General features: G+C 36.4%; 1 protein-coding gene across 3 annotated transcripts in view; it reads left to right on the top strand.

Annotated features, from left to right (window-relative positions):
• klhl4 (kelch-like family member 4) overlaps nucleotides 1–23,273 on the top strand; it is a 41,657-nt gene extending 18,384 nt beyond the window's left edge. For all 3 annotated transcript variants that reach the window (XM_055178177.2, XM_055178176.2, XM_055178175.2), the window contains 10 exons: nucleotides 3,392–3,559; nucleotides 4,109–4,245; nucleotides 6,218–6,414; nucleotides 10,221–10,433; nucleotides 11,518–11,704; nucleotides 11,906–12,130; nucleotides 13,169–13,331; nucleotides 19,794–20,006; nucleotides 21,015–21,186; nucleotides 22,138–23,273. In XM_055178177.2, the coding sequence (XP_055034152.1) occupies nucleotides 3,417–3,559; nucleotides 4,109–4,245; nucleotides 6,218–6,414; nucleotides 10,221–10,433; nucleotides 11,518–11,704; nucleotides 11,906–12,130; nucleotides 13,169–13,331; nucleotides 19,794–20,006; nucleotides 21,015–21,186; nucleotides 22,138–22,197 (1,710 nt within the window). In that variant the 5' untranslated portion in view covers nucleotides 3,392–3,416 and the 3' untranslated portion in view covers nucleotides 22,198–23,273. The remainder of the gene's footprint in view (nucleotides 1–3,391; nucleotides 3,560–4,108; nucleotides 4,246–6,217; nucleotides 6,415–10,220; nucleotides 10,434–11,517; nucleotides 11,705–11,905; nucleotides 12,131–13,168; nucleotides 13,332–19,793; nucleotides 20,007–21,014; nucleotides 21,187–22,137) is intronic.
• The last annotated feature ends 3,964 nt before the right edge of the window (nucleotides 23,274–27,237 follow it).

Here is a 27,237-nt window from a genome sequence, read left to right on the forward strand (position 1 = left end):
GATTGCATTGTGTATCATTAGGAGTTGTCTGCATTGAAGGACCGCACAGAGGCAAAAATGAAGCAATTAAATTCTGTCTCCAGTGGCCTGTTCGAGCATTCACTACATGGCTCATATAAAGTGTCATAATCACAGAAACAAAGAAATCTAATTCAAACCCTCTGTGTTCATGTCCTATATCAAATATGAGAGTATATCTATTAGCCAGTATACTTTAAGTTAGTTTTTTTTTATGTTTTAGATCAGAGCAACCACAAATCCACCAATCAAATATTATGATCAATACACTCCTTATCACATGTATTCTGCCAGAGAGAATACAATAATAGAAGCCTATAATACCCAGTTTAGATTAAAAATGTTTTCTAAACATTATAGACCAGTTCAAATGATGCAAACAACACTGGTCCAGAAACACTTCCTGTTACAGTTTGTGACAGTTATTTTTTTATTTCACATATATTATTATCTTTAAGATGTTTGTTTAACTTCAGTTAATTCAGGTTTATGTTCTGTTGGTTTATTTTATCCCAACGTTTATCTAGTGTTAAAAAACGGAAACAGGAAGTGCTTCTGGACCAGTGTTGTTTACATCTTTTGAACTGGTCTATATTTTAGTTGTGGGAACATTTTGAAATGTTTCTCAAACATTAAAATGTTCTGTTTTCTTGTAATTTATTTAAAGGTTACATAAGGTTTTGTACAACATTCTGCTAGCTTTATTTTCAACCAACATATAATGTTTTTGAACATTTGTTTTAAATACATTAACACTTGTGCATGTTCAAATTCTACTGAATTTTAGTGTTGTTTGTGGATGAACACAAAAATTCCATGATTTTGGCTCTTTGATTGCCAGGTTCATAAGTAGTGTCACATATTTGGGGGAGTGGCACATAAAATACATTTTCATATAAAAAGTGATTGTGGACTGGATTGTTTTCTACCTTTTTCACAATCTTGGGCATGTCAAAAATGAGTAAAAACACCATATAATCATGCATTCTTGATTGATGTTGGGTTTTCCTTTTGCAAAGAGGTAAAAGTACTTTGTTTTTTCACAGGCTTAATAAAGGGTTAATGGTGCCACATGGTGATCAACAGTAAAAATGACAAATTTTACCTCTTTGCAAAAGAAAAAAACATCAAAAAATGATTGCATGATTATGTGATGTCATGGCTTCGTGGCTTTGCAATCAAAGATTTCATTATAATGGAAGTCAATGGGGAAAAAACAGCCACGAACAGTAAATGAGGGAGAAAAAATCTGATGTTGCATAAAAACTAAACATGCATCAACACCAATGTTGTTGCTAATCTTTGACATGCCAAAGACATGAAAAAATCCAGTCCACAATCACTTTTTATACTGAAAATCTGTCATTTTTTCCCCAGACCAGTGACATCATTTATGAAATTGGCAATTAAAGAGTTAAAATCATGGGATTTTTGTAAACATTTGGTAGTTTTGATCAGTGCTAAGGTTGATTGACAGATTTATGCAAAAAATTAAAAAAATATATTAATCTGATACATTTTCTACATCTTTTCATCCACAAACAACACGAAAGTGTAGTGAAATTTGCCACAGTATATTGTTGAGTTTTTTAAAATTTTTAAATCATTTTCTCAAAATATGTGTCAATATAATATTTGTCACCAAAAATTATTCCATTTGCTGAAACAGAGAAAGTTGTAATCAAATTAAGACAAAAACCCCCACAGTGGATAAAAACACCCCCAACAACACATAAGGGTTAAAATGACCAGTTTTGGTGTGTTATTATAATGTTATTTAAGGGATATATTGGTAACACGTTACAATAAGGTTGTATTTGTTAACATTAGTTAATGAATTAAGCTAACATGAACTAACACTTAACAATACTACAACATCTATTAATCTTATAGTTCATGTTCATTTCAGCATTTACTAATACATTTTTAAAATCAAAGTTGTAACTGTTAATGTTAGTTAGTGCACAATGAACTAACAGGAACAACTTCACTGGCATTAACTAACATTGATTGTTGTGTCAACTAATATTTTTAAGTTAAATAAATTCAACATTTTAAGGCAACCAGGTTACTTACTTTAAGTTGAACCAACTTTTTTAGAGTGTATAGTTCATGTTAGCCAATGCTACCGTTATATTTTTTATTATTTGTCCTGTGGTATGTAAAAGGTCTCACTTCTAATAATGATGAAGCGTGTCCTCCTTTAAAGTTAAGGACATGCGGGTGAAATTCTGCTTTATGTGTTGCCTCTAAGGATGGAGTCACAGTTCACAAAGCTATTGATCCAATGACAATGGCTTCACTGGGATTTATTCAGTAATTAAAAGTTTTACGACATCATAACATTTTATCAGGTGCTTAATTTCCCTCTGGTCTTTATGGCTGTGCAACTCTTATTAAAAGATAAAGCGTAAAATAGAACGTGCCGTTAATATAAAGTATCTTAACTTGCAGACTTGGTTGATGATGACTTTAACCAGAGTCATAAATAATCGATGCGTAGTTTTGGATTCGGGTTTTTGAAAATGCTGTTCTCCACGGCAATGCACTTCATTACAAATGTAATCAAAATGCATACTTCCCTCTGGCAGCTAGACTTTATGAGCAGTGTTGCAGACTGGTAAAATGTCAGCTTTGGATTTGTCCCGTGAAGGACAACAAAATAAAGGGTTTAGATTGTTTGCAGTAAATCAGGAGGATTATTCAGATGCAGCACAATGGCTTGTAATCTACCGGTCTGTGGGGAGAGCTGCTCCGAATTTACATTATCAAAGCTCTGTGAAGAGACCAGATCCCCACAAAGTCCCACGCATCCAAATAAAATATAAATAAATAAAACCCTAAAGTTTATGCGAATGGTAATCTGCCCCTTTGGAAAACTTTCAATCCCCTTATTTACGGAGTTTAACTTTAATGGTTTCAATTTGAGCTCTGACAAGTGTGGAGACAGATATGCAGAGAATCACTAATGTTCAACCAGGGTGCATGAGGAAAAATTGTGTTTTCATAACTTTTGCACAACTCATCAAATGGCAATAGCAAAATAATAATTTACCTCTGCATGTGCAAATAATACATATATTCCTCACATATATTCTTAGGCATGTACCTATTAGAGGTATGAAGTAAACTGCTAGTTGATATACACGTGTCCAGTACTCCAACAGACTTGTCCAAAACCTCTAATATGTATTTTCTCCAACCTGACCTTTGTGAAGTTTGTGGATCTTCAAAACTGACGGGTCAATAGAGGAGAAAATAAATGATAAAGTAGCAGGCAGACACAGCAGGTGTGAAGCTTGTGAAGATCAAATAGCCATATCAAACTGACAGTGAAGTCCCAACTCAACTCCTGACTTCCTCTTTTCCACAGATTGGTTTTGAGCAGTTTCGCTAGAATGAGCTCCAACTGCTCAGATGAATTTTTCCAAGCCACAAACCATGCAGAACAGACCTTTCGAAAGATGGAGACCTATCTTCAGCACAAGCAACTGTGTGATGTACTCTTGATAGCTGGAGATCACAAGATCCCAGCACACAGGTGAGTCTCCATTGATTCATATCATCTTTGAAATCTACCATTTGTGGTTCTTCAAAAGCTGATGCGTAAGTCAGAAAGGAGTACCTTAGCTATTTGATAGTCCATTCTTAAATGGACTTTAATACACTTAAAATGTAATTGATTAATAGTCCTAATATTAGCATTAGTTTAGCTCTAACTTTGAAGATGGATATATTTAATAGTAGTGGCAACATCTGTGTCAAAACTACAGTAGTATTAATAGGGGTTCAACCTACTGCTTGAAGGACTATTACAAACTGTTTATTTAAAGAAATAGTTTTAAAAAACCATTTAGCCTCTCTGTAGCCAAAGCTCTATTGCACGTCCCAGTTTGACACTGAGCTCAATCAACATCACCCTTGAGCCGAATGAAACAACCTGGTGAAAATAGCTGCGGTGCTTACACTGTGCTAAAATAAATGATGTGAAGGGGAGGAATGTTCTGCTAAGACAACCTTCGAGAAATTGTGTGGGTACATTGTGAAGTTTGCAGTGTACGTATATAAATGCTTTGTACTTTTTTTGCAGAATTGTCCTGAGTGCAGTGTCAGACTACTTTGCTGCCATGTTCACCAATGATGTGAGGGAGGCAAAACAAGAGGAAATCAAAATGGAGGGTGTTGATCCCGAAGCATTGCGAGCATTGGTCCTTTTTGCATATACTGGTATGTCAGTAAGTATTTCATGTTATAGGGCTATTTAAATGTACGGTGTAGTCATTAGCTATAATTACTTAAAACATTTTCAAAGTGAATATCCAAAAGTTATTTGTATTTTTTATGATTAAAGGTAAGTTTTAAGGTTTTTAATCGTTGAAGTTACACATGTATGTTATTTAACATATTTTTTAAAGGTATAGCGGAAGATTTTACCAAATATTTGAAAAGAACCGCCCTCCACTTTTTTTTTAAAAATGCACATGCGCAACACTCTACCTGCTCCAGAGAGGGAACGCCTATTAAACGCGTGCATGAGAGAGAGAGAGAGAGCATGCACGAGCCTAGTTCTTCCCTTCGCTCTGTTTACAAGTTGCTGTTGGCATGTTTACCGTGTCTGTGCGGTTTGTGCCAGGGCTAGCATCGCTAATCATAGCTTACATCAACTTTTACTAGCAGTGATTTTAAATGGATTTCTTCAAAAAAAGCATGCCAAACTTTACCTGTCGAAGCCCAACCTGTGCTTTTAGCACACGCCAGCGTGTGAAATATTCTCCCAAAACACTCTGGTCTTGTTTCTTTCTTCAGAGGCCTTTCTCTTCTTGTCATACAAGTCATAGACACTTTTTCTCTTACGACCCTCAGACATTTTGAAAAAACACGAGCTTCAATGAATGGCTGAAACCGTATAGCTCACCACACATATACACCTGAAAGTGCACATGTGCAGAAAGCGATCCTAGGGACGAGCACGTACGACAGCCTTTTGTCAACATATCATCAGAATGATTGACAACTGGGATGACCAATAGTCTTGATGACCCACCCGGAAAAAGAAAATCTTCCGCTATACCTTTAAGCGTAACAAAATTTTGGATGAAAAACTACACTACCCATAATCCATTAGAGAAATTTTTACCAATTAGAGAACTGTGACAAACAAACATGGCTCTATAATGTAGACTATAGGAGGGATTATCTGAGTGTTGTGCCAAGTTGTTGTAAAAGTCCAGTAAGTCAACTGTCAAAGCTATTTTATTCACTTCAAACATCTGATGAAGTGATTCTTTACACTTTAATACAGATTATGCTGCTTCATTTTTAAATAAAGCATGACAAAAATTATCATACCAGTCATTTTATTTAAAATTAAGTTTTCATTTCAAAGGTTTACAACTTTAAAAACATTGCAATAAATTGCTTTGAAGAAATATATTAGGCTTTTCTCCGTGTACTGTATCTTTATGAGTACAATTTTGGCTGTATTATTTGTATCCTCTTCAAAAAATTGCAGTTTTATATTTGTCCCATCTACTGTCAGATGAATTTTATGCTCATGCCATAAAATACTTTGAATAATGGAACCGAATCTTGCAATAAGCCTAAAGAATGAGTCACATTTAAGTAAGTGGTGCCATACATAATTTCCATACGTCTTCATGAAAGGTTTTGCAGCATAGGAAACGTAATTCAGTATACTCTCAAAAATAAAGGTACAAAAGCTGTCACTGCCTGGGGTGGTACTCTTTCAAAAATCACATCTGTAACTAAAAGTGCATATTATACCTCAAAGGTACATACCGGTACGGTACCAGATGTATACATATTTGCACTTAAACGGAACATTTTTGGACCTTTTGAAAGGGTACCATTCAGGTGACAGATTTTGTACCTTTTATCTAAGAGTGTAGCTTGATTTTTTTACATTGACACAAGTTTTTGCATTACACAACACAAGTGCAGCTGATTGAAGTTGGATGAAATATTACAATTATGAACATTTAATTTGTACAATTAGTTACATTGATTTTTTATGTATTTTTTTTCCATTCATTATTTCTTGAATAAGCCTAATTGTTTCTACTGAGGTAACAGATAAAATCACAACCCATTACATTTCTAAAAGAATTTTAATAACCCTTTACAACTTTGCTAATTAAAACGGTTTCGTGCATATTCTGATTTTTTTCTGAATCTACAGGAGTCCTGGAGCTGAAAGAAGAGACAATTGAAAGTCTTTTAGCTGCTGCTTGTCTCCTCCAGCTTCCACAAGTCATTCAAGTTTGCTGCAACTTTTTGATGAAACAACTGCACCCGTCCAACTGCCTGGGAATCCGTTCATTTGCTGATGCTCAGGGATGCGTGGATCTTTTGAATGTGGCTCACAACTACACTACGGTAGGACTCAGAATATCTTATACAGTCATAATCATAAATACTGTATATATCCAGTGGCAGCATTAATTGGTTCCTGGAGACAAATTGTATACTTCAGCATGGTTTAAAGGTGCCATAGAATAAAAAATGATGACATAGATGAATAGTAAGAGTTCTGTACATGGTAATGACATTACAAATTACACATTAAATTAATTACAATGTTGTTACAATGCTAAAAACAAAGTTGTGACTGCAGAGTCAGCGCTACATGCTAATGATGCTATATGCTAGCATTTAGGCTAAAGTTCTTCTATTGACTGTACATTTACGTTTTGCAGGTCCATATTATAAAAACCCAACAAACTTATCACTCAGAAACATCCATTAACCAACCTCTAAACAATTAGTTTTTTCTCAAAATCTGTATTTTTGTCTGATACAGGCTCAAATATATAAGGTCTGTTTACTAATGTGAGCTACTGGCATGAGCCTCAGAGCCGAGCAATCAGAGCAGAGCTCAACATTATTATTCATGACCCTTCCAAATAGGGCAAAAACAGACCATTTCTTTTCAAAGGACAAATCCTAGGGTTGTAAATGGACATGTTAAAATGTTTCTGGATCATTTTTGCACTTAATAAAGATACATACCTTCTATGTAAATATTAAAGAACAATTTAACAGATTATTTCAATGCATTTTTGATGTATGATAAAAGTGGCTTTGGATCATAGGCATCGGAACCATTATATGTGGGTGGGACAAGACCAATGAAATCGAACCCAATTACTTTTTCACAAATTTTATGCATATGGCTGTTGACTTGTCAGAGTGCTGTCAGTCAAATCCATGCCACTCGAGAAATGCCCTATTAAATTAAACTCCGTTCCGCATTTTAACTACAGCCTTGACTTTCACGCTGCTGCATTCTCAAATCTATTCCACTTGGCTCATTTAAAGTGGGCTCATATATTTTATACTTTTACTACTTTCGCCAAATGCACTCCACGACACAAGGCAAACAAAGCTTTTAGGCTATTAAAATGAAAATGACAGCATCTACAGCAGTAAATGTTTTGGACCCACAGACATTTTTTTGCTTTGGATATGTAATGCATAAACTATTCTCAGGATCCCAAAGATCCACAAAGTGGATTTGTTTTGATGGGCACTTCTCTGCCCAAGTGCGGAAACAACACAGGAAGATAGCTGTTATCTCCTAAAGGACATCTGCACAGGCTGTTTACAAAAGGCTTTCTAGAGCCGAGAGGTTAATCTAATCAGAGAACACAAGCAGGACAATTTCCCCTTCAATCACTTTGGTAATGAACATGGCCTCAACAGAGCTTCCTGGTTCATTCGCTGTGGCGTTTAGATTAAAAAGTTATGGTTTGATAAGCTTGCTTTTCCTTGTGTTGTTTCAGACTCATCCTGAAATTCTGTTCTTTTGTGAGAGACTCAGACCTAATTGATATCTTAATTCAAGATATCATTGCCCTTTAGCATGCTTTATATCAAAGTATTGTCTTTTGAATGTATAGTACAAAGCAGATGTTTAGTTTACAATTGCCAGACAAAAAGCATTTGAGAGAACACTGTTTAAGATCATATTCCCTGCTCACAAACACATTACATTTGATACAATTCTCACACCATTCTTTCCAATAGAATTAATTTAGGTTATGCAAAGCCTTTATTTCTCACCCTTATGTCGCTGCAGGACCTGTTACTCACTGTTCGGTTTGATGCCCTCAACTAAAACATATGCCCGCGAGAGGCTTTTAAATGAATGTTTGCAGTGAAACAGAATTAATGTATTCAATTAATGGCCAGGGTTCTTGTGATGGTAATTGTGAATAATGAATCCACATCAATGTCACCAGAAGAAGCTGACTTTAAATCTATATGGAGGAGGGACTGAAAATCAATGCATATGTCTGAGTTAAGCTCTGAGAGCACAGGCACAACTTTACTAGAGAGAGACTGTTTAGATCTGATTAATGATCAATAAGATGTTTACTACCCTTATTTGCAAAAAAATCAATGAAGATTACTTCTGATGCACAAAGGAAACTCGGGAAGTGCCGTGAGTAATGAACAAGCTTGTTAGAGAGATTTCCAGCATCCTCTTCATATGCCTCAAGAAGAACGGTGCAAACAGTGTTATCAGTCAACCTCGAGCGTTTTAGCGGACGCATTCGAGCAGATCATTATATTTGTCGGACGATTGGTGAAAAATGTGAAAGGCTTTTTCGTTAGATTGATTCGATTTTCCATAACAAAACAAGATGTTAGGATGTCTCTTTCATATGCTGGGTCAGTGCAATTGTTGTATTGGCCGCAGGGAGGAAACATCTGTAAAATATTTAAGATTAATGTGGGTTACTCAATATTAACTCTTGTTAAACACTCACAATTGTGTTGTTAGCTTTTCGTGCTGTGTCTGGAATCACCTACTTCCATACTACACATAATATCAGTTGGCGAGGCAAGTAGTATGTCCGAATTTGAAAACAAACAGCAAAAAGAACCCGGGTGACCTATTTATTCATACTACATTTTGGCCCTGTCCCAAATGGCGCACTTTTGGTCTCGTGGCCTTAAATTGTGCGTGCTCGCTTAGTCTACGAGTCCGTAGGGTGTCCCATCTGTAATTTTTTTGCTTCGAAGTGTGCTCATCAGCGCCCCCTTTGCACCTTTTGATGCAGTCTTCGGCGAAGCCTGCACTGCTGCAGGCTCGGTGCACTTTACCTACCCAGAATTCCTTGCGAAAGAGCAATCAGACGACGGATGGAAGGAGTTCACACTGATTCAACTACTCTTCCTCTTTCCAGCGTGGCGCTTGAGTCTGTCCCAAAATACGACCATGGTGCGCCCTCATGAACTCACTTCAAGGGTCCCTAACGCTACATTTACATTATAAGCACCTTGTGGCTTCAAAAGAGGCGTTTCTAAATCTGGTCATCATAAACAAATGAGTACCATCCACTCTAGTAACTGACAAGAGATGGATGACGTGAACTCAACTGCTTGGTCTCATTGGTAGTCGCTCCCGAAAGTCACTTATAATTTGCATAAAGTTAAACTTTTCTCAACATTGTCACTCGACTGGACACGCCCCATTCAGTCGGCAAAAGTCACTGTCGCTCGTGGCGCTGAGAGTCCCCAAGCTTTCATTGAAATGAATGAGATCACGTCGCTCTGCTACTGCTAGTCGTTGCTAGTCTGAATGCAGCTTAAGGCCTGCACTAAATGATGTCATCAAAGTGTTTACTCTGAGAAAGTCTGGAGTGTGCCATTTGAAACAGGGCCAATTGTGTTCATTCAATGGACACTTGACTATCCTGTGAGTCCCCGGGAGATGAGTCACCCAAAGAAGAAGGAGAGGCACTTTGGGAAGGGGACGCTGCATAAACAGTCGCTCAAGATAAAGAGAAAATCACATTGTTTCCATTGCTCTAGTCACCAAGTGTATTATAACATCCTCAAAATGACTAGAGTTTACACATCAAAGGCTTTGATCTTCAAAGGGAATAGGGCATAGGGATGATTACTTCCAATTGGAATTTGCCCATTTGTCATATTAAAAAAATGTCGGAAAGTGGTAACGCGCCTCTATTCAAATGTAAATGCATAAGGAAACCAGCTGTTCCTTGTTGTTAACGGCTCATTTGTTATGACGACGTATGTCACGTGATGTATCACATGGCTGATGTAGTATGTACAAATTTCATTAATACTGTATAGAAAGTACTGTTTTAACTGTCGATAAGTAGGTACTTCATGTAATTCAGTACGTATGATACATTATGTTAAATTTGCAGGAACACTTTTTAGAAGTCATCCAAAACCAGGAGTTTCTATTGCTACCAACAACAGAAATCGTCAAGCTGTTGGCCAGTGATGACATCAATGTTCCAGATGAAGAAACTATTTTCCAAGCGTTGATGATGTGGGTTCGCTATGACATACAGCACAGGCAGCAGGATCTGGGAGTGTTGCTGGCGTACATCCGACTCCCTCTCTTACCACCTCAGGTTTGCCAATGACGTTCAAATCAGACATCCATTTAATTTGTTTCTGGTATTCTAGAATTTGACACAATTTAATATGACCACTTCAAAACATCCAATTATCAAATGTCCACTAACATAAACACTAAAAATGTACGTTATTTACTCAAAATGTGCCCTGTTTGCTGTACTTCCTTCTGTTAGGTTTTAAAGGAATAGTTCACGCAAAAATGAAAATAATGTCATTAATGACTCACCCTCATGTCGTTCCAAACTCGTAAGACCTCCGTTCATCTTCAAAACATGGTTTAAGATGTTTTATATTTAGTCCGAGAGCTTGTTGACCCTTTATTGATAATCTATGTACAGTATACTGTCCATGTCCAGAAAGGTAATAAAAACATCATCAAAGTAGTCCATGTGACATCAGTGGGTCAGTTAGAAGGTGTTGAAGCATTGAAAATACATTTTGGTCCAAAAATAACTTTATTCAGCATTGTCTTTTCTTCCGCGTCTGTTGTGAAGCGCACGCGCGAAACTTAAGTCACGTGACTGCAGTGATGCAGATGACGTGTTATCCTCACACATATTTGCAACGGGTTTTTTTTCAAACATACAGTATGCGTCTCCCTCAGACTGTAAACGAAGCCTGAGCACACACAAAAAAACACAGCTGGGGTACACCAGATAACACGTCAGCCTCGTTGTACATCATCCGCGTCACTGCAGTCACGTGACTTTAGTCTCATGCATGCGCTTCACAACAGACGGGGAAGAAAAGACAATGCTGAATAAAGTCATAATTTTTGTTCTTTTTGGACCAAAATGTGTTTTCGGTGCTTCGGCACGTTCTGGCTGACCCACTGATGTCACATGGACTACTTTGATGATGTTTTTATTACCTTTCTGGACATTGACAGTGTACCGTGCGTAGATTTTCAGTGAAGGGTCAGCAAGCTCTCGGACTAAAAATAAAACATCTTAAACTGTGTTTCGAAGATGAACGGATGTCTTACGAGTTTGGAACGACATGAGGGTGAGTCATTAATGACATTATTTTAATTTTTGGATTGTGTACCCCTTTAAAGCAGTTTTTGTTTTGTTTCAGCTTCTGGCTGATCTGGAAAACAATAAGATGTTTTCGGAGGACCTCGAATGCCAGAAGCTCCTGATGGAAGCAATGAAGTACCATCTTTTACCCGAGCGCCGTCCTATGTTGCAAAGCCCAAGAACCAAACCACGCAAATCCACCGTTGGTTCTCTCTATGCGGTTGGAGGGATGGATGCCTCGAAAGGTGCATATTATTTTGTTTTTTTCTCTCATTTCCACAAGTGGTAGTTTCATACAGTTTCTCACAGAACAAAATGTGTTCACCAGAATGCAAGTCATTATCATATTTGATTTTACCCCAGAGAGACAGTTTGTCAGCTATTACCCTAGCAGCATGCAACAGACTGCACAGCTAACAATAAACAGAGCTTCTGTCTGCCTTCAGGATCCACAACGATAGAGAAATACGACCTCCGCACAAACAGATGGATCCAGGTTGGCGTCATGAATGGTCGAAGGCTTCAGTTTGGGGTGGCGGTGATTGATAACAAACTCTATGTGGTAGGAGGAAGGGATGGCCTTAAGACCTCTAACATGGTGGAGTGCTACAACCCTATCACTAAAGTCTGGTCCACCATGCCTCCAATGTCAACGCACAGACATGGATTAGGTGGGTTGAATGTTTTTCTGCAAGGATGGTCAAGTCTTTATTAAAACAAAAGATCGCTAGCAAAAAATCTTGCTGGATATTTCTGTAAATAAATCTGTTTATAAAATGCAATCCTCATAAAGCATTAAGATACAATTTCAGAAAAAAACAGTCCCAAGCTGTCACTGGGACAGTACCCTTTGTAAAGTTCCTAATACCTTTGAGGTACTAAGATGCACTTTTCTGTACCAATATCTACCTCTAGGGTCCTAATATGAGCTCTTTAGGTGCAAAGGTATACCTTTTGAAAGGGTACTGCCTCTGTGATAGCTAGGGACCATTTTTCTGACAGTGTAAAAGTTGTAACCTCCAGCTGACAGATGATGAGAAATAGCATTTTGTGTTTTTAAAAAATGTAACACTTTATTACTGCATGCATTTCAATAAGAAGACTAGATGCAGAATAGTCTGCCTTAACAACATTGCCTGAAGAAATAACTGTGTTATATAGCATTAAGTCTCAAGTAACCGTGCCCTCACATTAAACCTCCAGTGTGTAAATCAACAAAAGCAATCTTGGCCACCCATAAAAGAAGTTGTATAAAATATATGGCAGGTAATTTAAACTCCCAAAAGTGAAAATGCACTGTACAATAACCCCATAAAACTGACACTCAAAGTTGCTCATTGAGGTCTGTAGAGTCAATGCAATATCAGAATCAAAATGCCGGTCAAGAGACGATTTATATGTCAAGAGCCTTTCTGCGAAGGGCGCAAAGAGATGCGCCATGAATACTTAATGCTTTCCACAGTGTTTCAGGGCCACTGTGCTGCGGGGCTGACCGGACGAAAAATTTTCAACTCTAGACATCTTGTCCGAGAAAGTGCCCTTTGATGTTCATCAAAATTAATTCCATGTTATTACCTGACATTTCACTGCCACATTAGGATGCAGATAGATACTTGGCTATAGGATTGTGCCTTTCTCTTGTTTGTATCTCTAAAAGAGATAAAAAGCCAGGGTCTTTTATTTATTTATTTTGTCTGTTGTCTGAAAAGGAATTGCCGTGCTGGAGGGGCCAATGTATGCAGTGGGAGGTCATGACGGATGGAGCTATTTAAACACTGTGGAAAGGTGGGACCCGCAGGCGAGGCAGTGGAATTATGTGGCCAGTATGGCCACTCCGCGCAGCACTGTTGGTGTCACTGCTCTCAACGGAAAGTAAGGCTTCTTTATTTTGTTGGATTATTGCTTCAGCTACACAATTAATACGTTTGTGATATATTAAACAAGTGTTGTTACTTATAGACACTAAAATTAAATTCTGAATAAAAGAAAAGGAATACTATACAATACGGTCCATAAATATTGGGACAGAGACACATTTTGTGTTATTTTAGCTGTTTACCAAAATGTCTTCCAGTTCCAGACATATTATGAATATTGGCTTACAGTGCACACTCTCAGCTTTATTTTGAGGGTATTCCCATCCATATTGGCTGAAGGATTTAGGAATTACAGCCGTGTAATATGTAGCAGTCCCTTTTTAAAGGGGTCAAAAGTAATGGGACAGTTGACTTAAAAGCTGTTTTATGGACAGGTATTTGTTAAATAATTTCCTGATGAATGACAGAGGTTAAAGGTCTGGAGTTGATTTTAAGTGTGGTATTTGCATTTGGAAGTTGTGGCCCCAAATCATTCGGTTCAGGGACATCTCCGTGCAAGTGATACAGACCATATTTAAGTTTCAATAACACAACAAATCCATCAGCGAGATAGCAGGAACATTAAGAGTGGCCAGATCCTGGTACATCCTGACTAAAAAACAACTCACTGGTTAGCTCAGAAACATAAAAATCCTGCAGGGTTTCCCGCAGAAAATTTGTTAGTGAAGGTGGTAGGGTTGGGCGAGTGGGCGGGGCAGAGGGCGTGGCAATCAAATGGGCGGGGTGTATGCGTCATGATGAAAATTAAAATATTTTCATTTAAAACACTCAAATAAAACTTAATTTTGAAGAAACTATGACAACACATACTAGATTATTAATGAATTAAATGTTTTTACTCTAATGGGAATAGCTGCGTGATGAAGTGAAACTAAAGGGTTAATAAACACAAACTAAAGCAGATGTTGTAGAACGTTAGGCAAATGATGATAGATGGCGCAAAAATGGTAAACACTGATTATTTCCCACTATTAATTACATTATCTTAAAGGAGTGTAACTACTGTAGCATGTAAATAATGCACATAAATAAAGTGAGCAAGAGCGCTCAACAATTCATATCGAAACAACAGGCACGTGAAACCTAGCTAGCAGGTTGGTCAAACAACAAAATCACCAGCTAACTTTAAATTTGCAAGAACTATAGAAAAATACAATAACAGGCTTAAATAAACCCAAAACATGAGTCCATTTACTGTTCTCACGGACACGCACTTTATCAACTGGATATCCTCGTACGCGCTATTCTCCGAGATGCACCTCACGGCCTTTTGTGCAGCTAATTTATTTTTTTATTTTTTTGGACAATCTAGTTAAAGCGGTAGGGTTTCCAAGCTTAGGCGGGCCGCCTGCACTGAAATGTGCTGCGGGAAACCCTGTCCTGTATGTCTATAGGATAACATTGGTGGATGATCACATTATCCTCTCCATGATAAAGACGTCTTCTCTGGACGTCTCTCAGATGGATTTGTTGTGTTATTGAGACTTGGGTATGGTCTGTATCACTTGGATGGAGATGCCCTTGAACTGAATGATTTGGGGCCACAGCTTTCAAATGCTAATACCACACTTAAAATCAACTCCAGACCTTAAACATCTGTCATTCATCAGGAAATTATTTAACAAATAGACAATAAAACAGCTTTTGAGTCGGCTGTCCCGTTGCTTTTGGCCCCTTTAAAATGGGGGAGCTACATATTACACAGCTGCAACTCCTAAATCCTTCAGCCAATTTGGATGTGAATACCCTCAAAATAAAGCTGAGAGTGTGCACTGCAAGCCAACACTCACAACATGTCTGCAACGGGAATACAGTTTGGTAAACAGCAAAAACAACCCAAAATGTCCCCCTGTCCAAATATTCACGGACCTAACTATATGTGACCCTGCACCAAAAAAAAAAAAAAAAACGATTCACTTTTCAATTTTTCTTCAAATTGAGATTTATACATAATCTGAAAGCTGAATAAATACGTCTTCCATTGATGTATGTTTTGTTAGGATATAGGGCTCAACTATTTGAAGATCTGGAATCTGAGGGTGCAAAAAAATAATAATATTGAGAAAATCGCTTTTAAGGTTCTTCAAATGAAGTCCTTAGCAATACATATTCCTAACGATAAATAAATGTTTGATATATTAACTGTAGGAAATGTACTTAATATCTTTATGGAAAATAATATTTTCTAAATATCTTAATTTTTTAAGATATAAAAATTATAATTTTGACTCTCTGTATGCAGTGTTTACAAAGCAAAAAGCACAGATATGACATCTTTGCAAAGCCCAACTGTTTGCACGTGAAACACAGCTATTGTTATTTTGTTTATGTATGTTGCATGGCAACACACAGTTACTCAGTTTTTTCTTGCAATGTAATTATACAGTTGAATGCTGCTGACTAATATGAATTATCACCATGCACTTAATATAGGGTTAGTGTTACAGTCTTAAAATAAAGGGTTTTCTGCAGCGATGCCACAGAAGAACCACTTTTGGTTTCACAAAAGACCTTTTAGTCAAAGGCTCTTAGAAGAATTATTTCTTTTTTTATCTTTTGATAATCTGAAAAATCTTTTTCTACTACAAATAAAGTTTCTGCAGACATTAAAGGTTCTTAATAAAACTACCCAGCTTGACGTTTTAGGGATCTTTTTAAGAGTGTTGTTTTAGGATTAAGGTTTTGAGGTTTGTTGCAAGGATTGTAATATAAAGTGTTTCCAACATACCTTTTATAAAGCTGTTGGTAAAATTAATATTTCAAAAACAAAGTAATAAGGCTGTGCCATGTAAATATAGTCACAGGTAAAGGGTTACCTAAATACATTCACAATTTAATGCTGCCTCTCATACCTCTTAAAACAATGTGTATAATTTCTGTAATTCCTCATTTCAAATGAAAGGTATTTCCAGTCATGATAAGGTCTGAAAAAATGTACTGTAAAAACACAATATAACACAGTAGCTGTGTCTCGTTTCAGAAGACTACATCCTTCGCATCGTTCAGAGTTTGTATCCTCTGAAGAATGCAGTACATGGAGGGTCTTCAATCTAGAATTATACGAAACGTCTTTCGTAGAACATATGTACAGAAAAGGAAACAGGAAGTTGCACCTTGCTGTGCTAAAAACGTTTACAGCTCCTTTGCGTGTCACACCAGTTGAATAAAGGAAACATGTTTCCAAATTTGGAGTAATTTGAAAATGAAAGGTGTTTATAGCTTATGTTTTATTAATATGTGCAATGTTTGAGGAGCTGTGGCGTACATATAACAGATATCTGTTAGACGTTAGAGAAAGATTGGTGTTCATTATTTTTTAAGGAGAAAAGATATTTTATTAATAGTCTAAACAGTTTTTAATAGTTTTACATTAGGCGTACTTGATATATGCATCAATTATGAGTGTAATTTAAATTTACTTTTTGTACTTTTACACCTTTGGTGTGTAGAATGACGTTGAGAAATGACGTTTTTCTTGGTGACGCAATAAATTGTACATCTCATGAATCCTCCTAATTCCCATTAAAGAAGGACCCATTCAAAGCTTGCATTCGGAGTGTTGCTTTTCTCAAGTAAGACCGCCTTATGATGCATGCAGCCTTCGAATGCGACCTCCGGAGGGCGCAGCCTACTGTAACGAGACACGGCTAGTGTACTGCCTGACTGGAGTTAATAAGCTCTCAGACCAAAGAACCTCTGGTGTGGTTTACATTAGGTTTACTTGCGTGACAGGTGAGCTGGTAAAAATTCTGTCCGTGATAAAGAGTCTAGTTTTGAATCAAACAGGACATTGACTGATGACTCATGTGGTTCTTCTGTAACCAGGTCAAAGACAAACCTGGGCTACCTCTAGAGCCCAATGCCCTACTTTTCAAAGTGATTAATTGATCAGTCTTGTAACAGGACATATCATAGATATAAATAGAGTCAAAGTGAAAAATTTCAATACCAGTTTCTTTTTGTGCACAATTCATCAAGACATGTTATTTGAAAGCAAGGCCGTAACCAATATATTCAATATATTCATTAAAGTCAGATATTAAATGTGTTTTGAATTTATCACACCGCAGGAAAATGTCTTATTAACCACCCAATCAAATTTGAATGCTGGAAAAAACGGCAAGTATATAAAATAAGTTATCAAATAGGCTGCATTCTCTGCTTTCAAGCAATGGGGGCGTGTCAGCTTTTGCGCTGAAACCACGCCCACACGCGTGAAATCTGCCGTCTTTCTCAACTTTCTTCTACTACAATCTAAATGAATGCTTGCATTTGTGTTAAAGGCGGGTCATGCGTGGAGGTTCAAGTGTGCCACTGAGCCACCGTTTTAACCCTTCCCGAATAATCCTGAACAAAGAAATGGTGAAAAATTGTTTAACGATCTGACTCAACAATTCAGTACTTCATAGTTTACAGTCTTTAAAAGTATAGTTGGTTTTTATTGGCATACTGATTAACATTTGTAAAACTATGGTTAAACAATTGTTACTTTAGCAAAACCATGGTAAATGTGTGGGTTTATAATCAAAAAAAGAGATTTAAAGAAATGAAAAACATAAAGGGCCCTCTACGTGCATTGTCTAAAGCGCACGGCACACAGTCTAAACAAGCGTATCTGAATTCACTTTTGCTAATTTAACAACGGGGAAAATGGTTTGTGCGCCAAGCGCACAGTCTAAAGGGTTTGTAATTCTCGTAATGATTAATGGGCGTGTTTTGGGCGTAATGTGCAATAAACCAATGAGAGTCTTAGCTCTCATCCCCTTTAAAAGCCAGTTGCCACGCGCCATTCCGATTACCCATTTAGAGGGTGGAATTTAAACTGAAAAACTAAGTGGAGGAAAAAGACCACCAGTTTAAGATTCATGTTAAAAAGTTGTTTTGTATTTACATTAAAACCTTTAAAAGTCGTTTTCTTTCAGTCAGGGAAGTAAAAATAGCAGGCGTTTAATTGCTGTAAATGTCTGAATAGCCTACATGATTAGTGTAATCTCAAAGAATAATTTACAAATATACAAGAAAAGGTTTTGTACTCTATTAAATATTGCATCTATTTTTAAAAGCAAAACATTTAATTACTTACCAGGCTACAGGTGAAGCAGCTCTTTACGGCTTCTAACATCTCGTAATCGGTCCTCATTTGCACTCATTAAATAACAAAAACAATATTGCGCCATTGACTTTACGCCATTAACCAACTAAAACCTGGTCTAAAGTCTAGTCTATTTTAGTTGCCTCAAAATAGCAACACACCAACAATGCGCCTGAACAAACCTCGTTTTAAGACCAGAACGCCCATGGGTGCAAAATTGGGCGCAAATGTTTTTGCTATTTAAACAACGTGAAAATGATAATTACGGCGAGTTAAAACTAGCAAAAGGTACTTGCGTCGCGCATAGCGCTGCATTGCACCGGGTGTATGATAGAGCCCATATAGTTAAAGGTGTACTGTGTAGATTTTTAGCATCATCTAGCGGTGAGACTGTGAATTGCAATCAACGGCTTTGTTCATAGCTCACCCCTCCATTTTGAAACCCTTTCGAAGCTGAGTTATGTCTAAGACAACGTAGTGACCTAACACGTACTATAGAGCAATTTGTCCATTTAGGGCTACTGCAGAAACATGGCGGCGATAAAAATGACTCATTATAAGCCTATGGTAATAAAACAATACAGTTCATTGTGTCTTTATACACAACCGATAATAGAATTCTTAAGAGATCCCCCTAAAAGTGACATAAAACACCTTTTAAAGAAATAGATTTTGCAAATGTGTGTTTAAAAAAAATATTCAAACCCCCTAAAACATACTTTAGTCAAATCAACTCATTTGACCTTGTTTAAGTTTAAGTCTGAGTCTTAGAATTGAATTGTTTACTATTAAATTCACTAAAAGGCTACCAGGAAAGCAAGGTAACCATATTAAATTAATTCACAATATGCAGATTAATTTAAAATCTTATGCCTGGTGAAAACAACTTGACAATAACGCATTACATTGCACAAATCCCAAAAATGTTAACAATACAGAATATTATGGTCGGATGTTAAACACGCCTATCGTAAAACAGTTGTCAGCTATTAAAGTTTAGCTACTTAGCTTACATCTTACCCTGCACTCTTTGACCCTTAAACTGAAGGTGTCTCTTGGTTTATGTTAAAAGAAAAGCCTGCCTTATTTTAATTGTTTGGCTAGTAACTCCCATATTTTTTGATTGGTTGACTCCATAATTTTTGACGTTGATGTGTGTTGTTATAGAGCCCAAGCTGCTGGTTAATATTTTAGGTAATAGCTATTTATTGTTTGAAGCTACTGTTGATGGGTATACAGTAGGTCATACTAACTTAAATGGGGAAACTGTCAATTCCTGATGCATAAAACTGAGAACTATCACATTACAAAAGAAAATAGAATCGCAAATTCTCTTTCACGTTGACTGTAAATAAATCCCTACAGGTTGTTTGCGGTGGGCGGTCGTGATGGAAGCTCCTGTTTGAGATCGATGGAGTGTTTTGATCCCCACACCAATAAATGGAGTATGTGTGCACCCATGACAAAGAGAAGAGGAGGAGTGGGTGTGGCCACGTACAACAGTTTCTTGTATGCAGTTGGAGGTCATGACGCACCAGCTTCAAGCCATTGCTCACGTCTCTCTGACTGTGTGGAGAGGTGAGTTACCACCACACACACCATTCTGGGAAGAAACAAACACAACACCTTATTATGTGTGCGATCATAACAACAAAAACAGACTGTGAGGGTGGACAGAAGGTGCATGCCAAGTGCTGTAATGCGTACATTGTTTTATGGGAATCTGGACACACCTTATATTGTGAAACCATTGTTGAGTCGTTTTTGAGGAATGTAGCTAAAAGCTGGTGTGAGATGCACCCTGCTGGTGATGACAGGAACTACAGCAAACGTCAGATTAAGCCAACAAATTATCCATCGAAAATTATTTAATAAATACTAAAGGAAAGCAACTAGTTGAATTGTTAAAAATGTTTGCACATAGTATTAAACTGATAACATCCCAAGCTGTCACTGGGGCAGTGCCCTTAAAAAGGGGCTAATATGAACTCTTGAGCTGCAAAGGTCTACTTTTTGAAAGGGTACCACCACATTGACCACTAGAGAGATTTTTTTTATACTTTTTTGAGGTTTTCAGAAAGTGACTTTGCCTTTCTTTGTAAAAAAAAATAAAGAATGTGTTTGCAAATGCAATTAAATGCATTTATTTAAGAGAGATATAGTGTAAGTGGCCACTGTATAAATAATTCAACATAATAAAAGATAAACAAAAAGATGATTTAAGTTTAAAAGACATCCTAATAAAATCAATGAACAACAGAATCACACTGAAAAAAAATGATTCATTGAATTTAATCAATTTTTTAAGGTAAGTGGTTGCAATCAATTTATTTAAGCTACATTTAAACAAAAAAGCTTAAATAAATTGATTGCAACCACTTACTTAAAAAATTTGATTAAATTCAATGAATCATTTTTTCAGTGCACAATTACAAATTAACAAATGAATTACTCAATAATTAGTAAGCACTGTTAATTAAGTAGCATTGAGACTGTAAATCAGTTATCTCTCAGTTTGCATTATTTTCTGTTGATTTAAGTAGGTTTATGTTGAATTGCAATGCATACCCTGTGCTCTATTTACAGGTACGACCCAAAAACAGACACGTGGACCACAGTGTCTTCCCTGAGCGTCCCTCGGGATGCAGTGGGAGTGTGTCTTCTGGGTGACAGATTATATGCGGTCGGAGGATACGACGGCCAGACCTACTTAAACACTGTTGAGTCCTATGATGCACAGAATAATGAATGGACTGAGGTAAGTGCATTATGTTCAGATCTGGCTGTCTTTGTTCACACACTGAACACAATCGTTGTCCAGACTGTAATTTTACAGGTGAGGGAATCTGATCGGTTTGTTCAGTGAGTGTAGTTAATATCCAGTGTATCGGTTGCTATAGTAACAAGGTAAGTGTGTGCTGCTGTGCACAATAACAGAGAGAGACTGTCATAAATGAGAGGAACAAATCTGGAATATCGTGAATCATGAACAGAGAAAAATATCAGGATTTCAACATATTTCACACATACCGGTAAACTAAAATAGATTGACACACCAAGATTTTTGTTAGCATCAGTCTCAAACAGTTTTTATAACAATATAATCCAATTAGATTTTGTTTGGTTTGGAAATTTGAGATGGGGAGAATACACCTAGGAATGTAATTCAAGAATTAAAGGGATAGTTCACCCAAAACAAATTAAAATTCAATGATAACATTTTTGTTCAGAGGCCCCATTTTGGAAGCCAATGGGGGCTCTGATAAATTTGTTTACAAACATTCCTTCAAAATATCTTCCTTCATGTTCATCAGTACAAAAAAAGTTTGAGTAAATTATAACAGAATTTTCAATTTTGGGTGAACTATCCCTTTAAGTGTGTGTCCAAGCCGTCAACTTTATATTTTTTTTTGTTGAAGTGCTTGGATGATATATGAGTGTGGCAGGAAGCACAAGCATTTCCCTCCATTCATCTCTGGTCCACTGTTTCACAATGGCAAAGGTTAACAACTCTTTCCTCAGCCGGTCCGGGTTACACACACTTTTAAAGTCTATACTGGCTCTTTTATAACTTGCAGTGATGCAGTCTATCTGTTTACAGCCTTGTAAACAGGTGCTACATACTGAGTGTGACTGGGAGCGGTACAGAGGATTGAATTTGTTATGGTAGGACACTGATCATTACCTTCTGTATCTCTTGTTATCCCAGGAGGTCCCACTAAACATTGGGCGGGCTGGGGCGTGCGTGGTGGTCGTGAAACTGCCTTGAAGGCTCCGATTCCTCGAACCGAACGCCTCTTCATGCACTCACAGCAGTGCAAAATATGACTTACGATGTTGACAATTGAATGCAATAGCATAATGTAATACACAGCTTACAACACTGGATTTATTGAAACAGAGTCATTTGCTTAGATATTTTAGCATTATTGCAGACTGAAAAAAGGGAAGACTTAATTGTAGTGAAATTATCTGAGAAAATTTCACATTTTGTATTGAACAAAGAAGCTTTTTAACATTTTATCTATACAGACTTTTTTGAGTTCAAATTTATAATTTTTAATATTTGCATCTTGTTGACCTCATCATACATTTTGACATATCTTTTAACTGTATGAAAATCAACTGTATTTTAAAACAGCAGCATACTTGTTTACTTGTGACATTTTGTGAAAAAAAAAGTATTTTGATCTTAGATGAACACTTTTAAAAGACCACTGTGAATATGTCGTAAGCTTGCAACAAAACACCAGTTCACCCAAAATATTTGTGGAGATGCACAATTCTCATCTGAATACACATTTTGTTTGAGACTAGGTTTAGCACGAATCTACTTTTGTAAGTTGTCTTTAAAATAGAAAAAAATGAAGAAGCCAAAGCAATTAGCACGTGTTGGTAAGTATTGACTAATAATTGTTATACGGTTTACAGTAGAACATATACTATTATATCATATTGATATTTCACCATTATGTAAAGATTTTGTAATTTGTATTGTATATAATCCAATATAATTTAAGGTCATATATTTTGGGCATGCTTTCTCAATATGTTTCAATGCCATATTCAGTATTTTAATCATGATGTCAAAGTCAGCCCCTTTAAATGTTATACTTCTTGCTTTTGTGATGCACTGACATTCATGCTCAAATTTGACCACGCAATAACAAAAAATGGTTTATTGAAGAGTCTTATCACCTGACTTGCTGGAATGTAACACTTATCAAGTATATGTTTACTAGAGTGACACATTTGTAACACAGAAATGCGTTCACTGAAACATTTTTCATTGTTTTATATGGCATGCAGAAGGCAACAAAGAAATAAAAAGATTTTTTCTCTTTATGTTTTTTCTCTCTTTTTACTCTGTAGGCATTGCACCTGTTTATGGATTTTAAGACTTTTTATTTAGTTAAAATCTGAAACGGTGCTCTTTACTGGGCTCTAGTGGTTGCTATTTGTATAGCAGGTCTTTATAAACACACCTTAACCCCTTCAGACCTGATTTTCCAGGTGTTTAACCACTGTGCCTTGTTTGATTGATCGATCAGCATATATTTTTTTTATACAAACATGTAATGTCCATTCCAGTTGAGGCAGGGTCTGAAGGGGTTAAAGGGATAGTTCACTCAAAAATAAAATTACTGTCATCATTTACTCACCTTCGAGTTGTCACAGACTTGTATAATACTTTTATTTGTTCTGCTGAACACAAAAATATTTTGAGCAAAAAAAAAAACTTTTGAGCACTTTTGACTTCCATTGTATTTGTTTTTCCTACAATGAAAGTCAATGCTTAATTACAAATATCTTTCTTTGTGTTCACCAGAACAAAGACAATTATACAGATTTGTAAAAACCTGAGGGTGAGTAAATAATTGCATAATTTTTGGCTGAACCATCCCTTTAAGAGAAAGATTGTGGCTGTAATAGCTTGTGTTTCTGCATTGACTGACTACTTATAAAATTATCTTAAAGGATTAGTCAATTTTCTTACTTATAAAATTATCTTAAAGGATTAGTCAATTTTCTTTAAAAAAAAAATAAATAAATAAAATAATCCAGCTAATTTACTCACCAGCATGTCATCCAAAATGTTGATGTCTTTCTTTGTTCAGTTGAGAAGAAATTATGTTTTTTGAGGAATACATTCCAGGATTTTTCCCATTTTAATGGACTTTAATGGACCCCAACACTTAACAGTTTAAAATTGCAGTTTCAACAGAGTTTTAAAGGACTCTAAACGATCCCGAACTTCTCGTCTATCTCCGGTCCTGTGACGCACCAGCGTGACCTTACGTAATATGTCATCACGCCGAAAGGTCACAAATGACGTATGCGAAACTATGCCCCAGTGTTTACAACTGTGGAGAAAAAAGCACCGTTCAGACATTGTTGTATGTCGAATGATAATAATTAATGTCTTTGTCTTGGTTTATTGTTTAAAATGGTCCGCAAATGTGTTTCATATATGTAATACGTGAACTTTCCACGTCATTATGCAATTACGTGAGGTCGCGCTGGAGCGCCACAGGACCGGAGATAGACGAGCAGTTGTAGTTTAAAAGTGCATATTTTTTATTTTTCTTGTCAAAAATGACAATTGTTTAGATAAGACCCATCGTTTAGAGTCCTTTGAAACTGCAATTTTAAACTGCATTAAACTGTTAAGTATTGGGGTCCATTAAAGTCCATTAAAATGAGAAAAATCCTGGAATGTTTCCCTCAAAAACACAATCTCCCCTCGACTGAACAAAGAAAGACATCAACAGTTTAGATGACATGGTGGTGAGAAAATTATCTGGATTTTTATTAAGAAAATTGACTAATCCTTTAATCATTCATGACTTATAAGCAAACATTCTGACTCATATTATAACAACAACACTTGCTCACATTAAACTTTATTGATTTTTTCATTCCCAGGGTACATCAGATCTCTTTTATAAAAACACCTGACTTTGATTAGTTTACAGAAAAGTCCGATTTACTTTTTTAAAATATTACCAAATACAGTACTGCATTATTACAGCACAATGCTTAACATTATAAAAATTGTGCAATATTCAATCTACTGTCTAACTAAACAGACAAAATCTATTTTAAATAGAAATCATTGAAAAATTAAAAGCAGCATCACTTCAATTAGTAGATCTAGAGACTTTAGTTCACCTAGCAGGCTCAAGTCTACAAAAAGTGTAACCTTTAAAAAAATGCTTTTTGATACTTCGAAATGTCACGAGATGAAAGATATGTGAAAGGACAGAGTTGATGTCCAAAGCATATAGATTGTTTTTGATAAAACTGATAGATTGCAATTATATTCTGTGTTCAGAGCAAGAGAAAAAAACAAAAAAACAAAGACTGAACATTTCAAAGGGAATAAAAATTGATTATAATGCAACACAATTGATGCAGCACATCAGAAGGCGAGTGGAGAGCCTGTGCAAAAGGGCAAGAAGAGTGCAGGTGTTGTTTTAGTCCCTCCAGATGTTGAAAATGGCAATATCTGAAAAGACATCTGAAATTACCTGACCTACCTACTACAGGCCCTCAAGGAAAGCTGTGTCTACTTCCAACCTGCAACTAAGAAATCAATATACTTAAAAGTGAGGATTTAAATATATAAATACTTCCTCATGATTTTTTATAGCTTATTACAATTTACAAACACAAAACCTTTTATCATATTAATACAATACAATTGATTTACAAGATGTTCTGCATGTGCACTAGGCTCTACTGTTATAAAACAACCTATGTCATTTTTTCCTTTGAAATGCTATAAGCATACATCCCTGTTGATATCACCCATCATATTACTTTACTAAAAATGATTGCCGAGTTCCAATAAGAATTCAACATAAGCAAAACAGCCTGGACTACATCCAGATATATCCGCCCCATAGCTTACAGTGAGATGGATTGAATACTAAACACGGCTTTACATTTTGATGTACATGCATAATATGTGTTTACAGCAGATGGTGCTATTGCACTACTAGTCCTGTTACCTGTTAATAAAAAATAATGAAAGGCCTGCTCTCTATTCCTGCTATGAACAATAAATGTCAACCTGCATCAACTGGGTCAAGGACAAATAATTGAAATAATTCTGCATAATTATTAGGCCAGGCTGATGAAATATAAGGAAATTATACATATATAAATAAACGTTTCCACCCCCTGCTTCTCACCTGTCAGCTTATGTTACATTTTTTTTTGAAAGAATAATGAATGAATGCTTGAATAATGAATAATGATGGTGTTTTTTTTCACCAGTGATCGGTAAAGTGTATGGTTACTTTAATGATACATTTGCTATGTTTTTATTATTATTATTATTATTATTATTATTATTATTATTATTTGGTGTTTGACACTTGAAATCCTTGTGGGTGTGAAACATTTCTTAAAACATTTCTACTTCTCATTCCATTGCATGTATTACAACACACAGTTTGGCATGATGAATCTAAAATAACCACATTTTCATAATTTTTTTGTCAGAGTATGGTAGGATTGTATTATTAGTAAAAAGAAAAAGTAAAAAATGATCCCTAGCTTTCACTGCCGCAGTACCCTTTCATAAAGTTCATATTGGTACTCCAGAGGTACATATAGGTACCAAAGAGTGCATATCTCTGTACCTAAATGGTACATATTAGAACCTCTTTAAAGGGTACTGCCTTGGATGCTTGGGACCATTTTTGACCATTTGTCTTACAGTGTATACAATACATTGAAGGGAAAGGGAACACATTAGAGGAAAAACAGGAAAAATCATTTCTGTGTCAATGGTGCATCATTTAAAAACATCTTAATTGCTTTTTAAACATTTTCTCAGATGTATTTTTTGCAGTGCCAAAAAACATTACAGGAAACCACAGGCTTGCGACGCTCATCAGTTTTTAAGGCAGAAATGAGAAATAGTAACGTTGTCCTGTCATTCATTTTAACAAGACGACAGAAGGAACGTGCAGATCAACAGAAGAAACGAACCCATTCATTGTTAGTCTGTGTTGTATTTGAAATTATGCATGCCAGGCTTGTCCACTGACTGCAGATGTTATAGACCCTGTCTTCTGTCTAAATTTACATTCGCATTCTCCCTCGGAGGAAGTTGTCAGGTAGACTGTTGCCAACTCGCCCGAGAGCCCAGCTTCGACGTTTGTGGATTTTCCTCCAGAATGAATGCAATTAAACTGCTTTGTGGGTGTAAACTGTCCCTAAGCATAAACTACGACACAACGCAATCTATCATTTTAATGGGCTTCAACTTTCAGCGATGACATGCACTGAGTCACTG

Source organism: Misgurnus anguillicaudatus, chromosome 16, assembly GCF_027580225.2.
Source record: "Misgurnus anguillicaudatus chromosome 16, ASM2758022v2, whole genome shotgun sequence".
Lineage (NCBI taxonomy): Eukaryota > Metazoa > Chordata > Actinopteri > Cypriniformes > Cobitidae > Misgurnus > Misgurnus anguillicaudatus.